The 6,232-nt window shown below is 45.5% G+C and overlaps 1 protein-coding gene across 2 annotated transcripts in view; it reads right to left on the reverse strand.

Moving 5' to 3' along the window:
- LOC137594220 (genetic suppressor element 1-like) overlaps positions 1-4,117 on the reverse strand; it is a 39,298-nt gene extending 35,181 nt beyond the window's left edge. For both annotated transcript variants that reach the window (XM_068313561.1, XM_068313560.1), the window contains exon 1: positions 3,472-4,117. In XM_068313561.1, coding sequence (XP_068169662.1) covers positions 3,472-3,553 — 82 coding nt within the window. In that variant the 5' untranslated portion in view covers positions 3,554-4,117. The remainder of the gene's footprint in view (positions 1-3,471) is intronic.
- Positions 4,118-6,232: the final 2,115 nt, after the last annotated feature.

Here is a 6,232-nt window from a genome sequence, read left to right on the forward strand (position 1 = left end):
CACAGTTTGAAAAATTAGTATTTGTTTGTGCATGTCGTCCTGCTGTTATCAAATGTCACGCTCACACTACGGCAGCCTGGGGCTGACTGAAAAGTGAGTGTGTGCGCATGTTCATGTGACATCTGCCATAAATCACAAGCCACAGTGTCCTTGTAGCTCTAACACGTATTATAGAAATCGATGCAGAGGTCAAGTCGAACAGAGCTACCCAACCCCCGAAAATACCACAGCAGCCAATAAATATGGCAGGCTAATACACACATCAACAACACAGCTTTCTCACCTTATTGACCGGGCTTTGATAATGTGTGTGTGACTGCACACACACACACACACACACACACACACACACACACACACACACACACACACACACACACACACACACACACACACACACACACACACACACACACGAATGGAAGCAAACATGTCACAGAGTCTCTATCTTCATGCATATATTTGACTTTGACCTTGTGACATTGTGAGAACTGGAGAGGAATTATAATAAACCATTCAAAGATAAATATAATAATTTGTTTATTTTCTTTACTGACAAAAAAACCTGTCTAAAGAATAAAGCCAACCCTACACTGATCCTCCTGACTCCCTCTGGCCATTGTATTAAAAAATGAAATAGCTTCTTCCTTTATGTAAAGAAACTACTGCTCAGGGGTTTCATGAGCATTCCTACATTATGATAAATATTGTATGTTATTCTAGTGAGTCATAAAAGCATCATTCTTTTGCTGTAAAGACTCTCCAGGAAAGCAAACACGTATTTATTCACAGATAAAATTGCTCTTGAACTTTTTTACTTCTATCACAGCAAGTATGAGTTTTGGACCGAGGGCCACAGACAGCATTAGGGAAGGACAGTATTGAGAAGCAGACTAATAAAGTATGGGTTTAGTATTTTCATGGGATTTGTTGGCAATAAGAAACATATAGAATGTTTCCAGCCTTATTGTTTGAGGACAGCAAGAGGTGGTCTTGTTTCCATTTTTTGATGGTTTGCAAAAAATCCCTGCAGCATTGGCACAACTTCTCCTGGAAATAAGATGTGATTCCAGACCATACCGTTTTTGAAAAAGCATTGTAATCATAATCATCTGAGAAGTTACTAAGGGGAGACAGGAAAATTAATGTGGGCGTCTGTATCACCAGGGGGTCTGCAGAGGGGAGACTGCAAAATGCCAGTCATTTTCTGGTGATACCATACTAAGGTCAGGGTGTACTGTTGGTAAATACACGTACATGTTAAGGTACACACACACACACGCACACACACACACACACACACACACACACACACACACACACACACACACACACACACACACACACACACACACACACACACACACACACACCTTCTTCTGTCATGTCTCAAATGTTTTTGTCCTTCTTTTCCTGTTGACGGTTTTCTGACAGATTTTTATGAAAGATAACATGTATCATTAAGATGATTTACTATTGTAGTCACTAATCTCCATTCCTGTCTCATCCTCACTCTTCTCCATTCCTTCTACCCTGACTAATCACACAGTAATCACTCTACATCTCACACACACACACACACACACACACACACACACACACACACACACACACACACACACACGAACACACACACGCACACGCACACGCACACACACACGAACACACAAATCCATTACCCTGCACCCAATATATTGCCAAATGATCACTGAGGACTGAGTGTGTGGCTGACACCGTCTCCACAGCAACGACAGCCAGGACCAGGAGGGGGGCTGGGGCATCTTCCAGTGTGTGAATGATGTGACACACACACGCACACACACACACACACTTGAACAGCACTGACACACATCAACACAGTGAAGTTTGCACACAGCCCTTAAAACACACACACACCTCACAGATAATAAGAGACGTTGCAAACTGAATAGAATGATGAAAGTGAAAGTGAAGTGGGGGTGTTGCTTCCTGGAGAGATTTTCTTCTTCCTTTCTCGTTGACATACACGTGCACATAGAAAACACACACACACACACACACACACACACACACACACACACACACACATGCTTTACACAAACATACAAGCAGTGATCACCACCTAATCAAACCAATTCAATCATCTTTGAAAGCAGATGTATAATTCAAAAACCAGCATGAAGGCACAGAACATTGTTTAATCTGCCCCAGGTCCTTTAATTCCCCCATCATTCCCTCCTTTCCCTCTCTACTTGTCTGTCTGTCATCACTCCTCCCTCCCCCACCTTCCACCTTTTGCCCCACCAGGGTCTTTAATCATTGACTACAGTCTGGCCCAAACAACTGAAAGGTCAGAGATCAAACTCAGGGGTCGAGGGAACGCGTCAGGATGGTCTGTCTTCATGCAGGAAGTGTTCTGTTTCTGACATTAACATTCACATGGTTTCCCATGACCAAAATGCTGCCTTACACACTTTCCTCTCCTCCTCAACTCCTTGTCATTTTAATTCTCTCCTTCACCCTGCCTTGATCTATCCCTCCTCCTCGTGTCTTTTTTTTCACGTTTTTCTCTCATTTTGCCACCAGGTGTGTTTAAGCACGTTTCTCAGGTAGCTTCACACTGATCACCAGGCTAACATTAGTTGAAACACCACAAACATCAGGCGTCCCGGTTGTTGACTAATTATAATCTGTAAAAGCCCCCGGGACCAGGAGAGGTAAAACACACAGTGACAGACTCACCTTCAGGACAAATATTATATCATTTTTAATTGGCACAGCCTTTTAAGTTATTAATTTAAAAAAAACCGTTGGCTTGATCAATAAATTGTTTGTTTGGTGCATAAAATGTGCCCCAAAGTTCAGACAATTCACTCAAATATATTCAAATACCCCAAAATATTCACATTAGTCGTTTGAAAATTGAATTAAGATTTTTGAAAATAATACAAACATGCAATTACTTAAACCATTAATAATACTTAATAAAGCTGCAGAATATTTATGAGGAACTGTAGTAAGTTCCTTACTTTGCTTTTAAGTTGGTGCAAGCTCAACTTATTCAGCTGAACTCGTAAGATTCATATCACAAACACAACAACAACTCCGAGAGAAATCCACATGAACTGAAAAACAACAAAAAAGACGAGTGCAGCGGATGCTGTAGTCTGTGAGGTATCGTAGTGGACTGTAACTTGAGCCACAAATGGAAAACACACAACTAAAGGTAAGTATCTGGATCAGCTCTGTGGAAAACACTGAAATATCTGGTCTAATATAAAATGACTTTTTACTATTATCATTCAACAATGTCGGCAAAATCCCTGCCTGTTTCTGTATTTCTGCAAAGACCAAGAAATCAACTTGACATCTCTGAAGCTATTACTTGTGTGTTGAATGAATGAATGAATGAATGAATGAATGAATGAATGAATGAATGAATGAATGAATGAAATACCAGCACACAGAGAGTAACAATGAAACCGGCCTGACCTGGGAGGTAGAAGTGTGAAGTCTTCAATCCAAACATGGTCCTGGATCCCTTCCCCTCTAACTCACTAGCGGAGTGGAACATGAGTCTGGGTTCTGGAGGCAGTGATGGGCAGGCGGGGGTGGGGTGGGGTGGGGGTCAGGCTGCTGTCGGTCGGGTTAAGGAGCTCGCTGCTGGGGAAAGGCATCAGATGACTCCTGGGTCTGGCTCCCTCTGGGCTCTGCCGCTGGGAGGAGGTGGACAGGAAGAGGTCAGCTCCTCCGCTCCTCTATCCCCCCCCTGGATGGTGTGCCACAGAAGTGGGGGATCAGAAGAAAAACAGAAAGAAGGAAGAGATAGAGAGAAAGTGACAGAAGGAGAGGAGGAAAGCAGGTGAGGAAAATGCTCCACAAGCTGAGTATGGGTGAGAGTCTACTCATGCCATCGTTTACTGAGGAGATTGCCTGGGTGGGAGAACCTCTGGGAGCTGGGTGACAGGAAGGACAGACAGAGGAGGGAGGGATTCAAAGAAAGGCAGAGTAGAGAAAGAGAGAGAGAGATGGGGATCTTCAGCCGGCGTTTTTTCAGTCCTTTGCTTTGTAATCCCTTCCTTGTTATTCATTCAGCGGCCTCTTGCTCGTTTTCTGTATAATGATCTCTCTTTCTGTGTCTCTGTTCTCTTTTCTGGCTCTATCCTCCCTGCTTTGCCTCAGTCCCTCCACTGACTGATCAGCTCAGTGAGCAGAGAGGAGAGGAGGAGGGAGGGAAGGAGGAGGGAGGGAAGGAGGAGGGAGGGAAGGAGGAGGGAGGGAAGAAGGAGGAGGGAGGGAAGAAAGGAGAGGAAAGAGGGAGAGGGAGTAAGGACGAAAGAAAGAAAGGAGGACGGATGAGTGAAGGAGAGACGAATGAGTTTATGTGAGTGTAGAACGCACACATCTGCGTGGATGAGGAGGAATGATTTAGTTGGTGTGTGTTTGTATGTGTTTGTGTGTGTATGCATGTGTGTGTGTGTGTGTGTGTGTGAGTAAAAAGAGATGGAGAGAAGAGGGAGGAAGAGAGGCGAGAGGGTGTTGATGCAGTTCTCATTATCAGTAGATTGGACTTGTGCCTGAGTGACAGCTGATTCATCATGGGAGAGAGAGGAAGGCAGTGTAGAGGAGTGTGTGTGTGTGTGTGTGTGCGTGTGTGTGTGCGTGTGTGTGTGTGTGTGTGTGTGCAGCAAGGAGGCGGGGGGGGGTTTAAAACCTGCCCATAAGCATCTGCTTTATTCAGATCTTTTCTTCTCTCCTTCCTCCTCTCCTCCTTTTTAGCCTCCAGTTCTAAAAATCAACATTCTCATATGCGCCTGCTTTGGATTGCAGATACACTCCAGCCGGCTGTGATGTGACCAGCACCACTGTGTCACACACACACGCACACACAAATATAGCCCCTCCACTGGTAACGTGCTCCCATTGATTAGACGGTCCTCATATGTCTGACACATCACATTAGCCAAGCTCTCCATCACTTGGGGAGAGCTGACGTCCCTTCGATTGTCGCTGAGACCCAATTCTATCACGGCCATGTCAGAGCTGGAGGTTGAAACCACTGCCCACACACACACACACACACACACACACACACACACACACACACACACACACACACACACACACACACACACACACACACACACACACACACATCAAGCAAAGCTGCATCACCGGGCAATGATGGGTCATTAGGAGCGATTATCGGAGGTGGTTGCATGGCGTCCTGCTCTTTGGGGTTATAAAGTCAGAGCTCTGCTGCTCTCGATGTCTGTCTAGAGGGATGTGGGTCGCTCTGACGGGGGCTCCATCACCTCACAGTAGCCCCACATTTCTCTCTTTCACTTCCTTTTCTCTCACATATGGTGCTGCAGCCATACGGTGTGACGGCGAGCGCAGAAACGTTTAGGTGTGAGAGTGTGGGCAGACGTGGGTCTGTCTCTCTCATCACACACACTACTTCCTGTTTCTACACCCCTTCTGTTTCTCCATTTCTTATCACCTTTCATTCTATTTCCTCTCTTCTCTCAAACGTCTCTGTTCCCTCTTCTCCGTGAGAGGCCAGGAAGTGTGCCGGTGATAAGATTGATGGTGTTGGTCTCGAAGAGCCATCCATACCCCCCCCCCACCCCCACTGTCTGTCACTGCTGAATCAATAGAGAGATGCTGTTGGAGGAGACACTATACAGTACATACAAACACACACACGGACGTCAATCCTGTCAAAATTCACCATCGTACATCTGAAGAGGCACCAGGACACACTTTAAGAACACAAACCCTCACTTATGAACACTTCCTCACTTCCATGAACGCTGAGGAGCGGACAGGCTGATCAACAGCTGGGGGGGGCATCAGCCGACCACAAACTGACACCGGGAGCAGACTGGAGACAACAGATAAAGAACAGTGTGTGTGTGTGTGTGTGTGTGTGTGTGTGTGTGTGTGTGTGTGTGTGTGTGTGTGTGTGTGTGTGTGTGTGTGTGTGTGTGTGTGTGTGTGTGTGTGTGTGAGAGAGTAACATGGATATCCTGAAGAAAAATACTTTCTTGTCATTGGCTCTGAATCACCTCCAAACTGTGAGTGATCAGTAATTAACACACATACACACACACACACACACACACACACACACACACACACACACACACACACACACACACACACAAACACAACAGAGCGACACTCTGTAAACACCCCCTGACCCGCGGGTCGAGACAGTCGACGCCCTTTAACCCACAGGGGTCACACT

Source organism: Antennarius striatus, chromosome 4, assembly GCF_040054535.1.
Source record: "Antennarius striatus isolate MH-2024 chromosome 4, ASM4005453v1, whole genome shotgun sequence".
NCBI classification, from domain to species: domain Eukaryota; kingdom Metazoa; phylum Chordata; class Actinopteri; order Lophiiformes; family Antennariidae; genus Antennarius; species Antennarius striatus.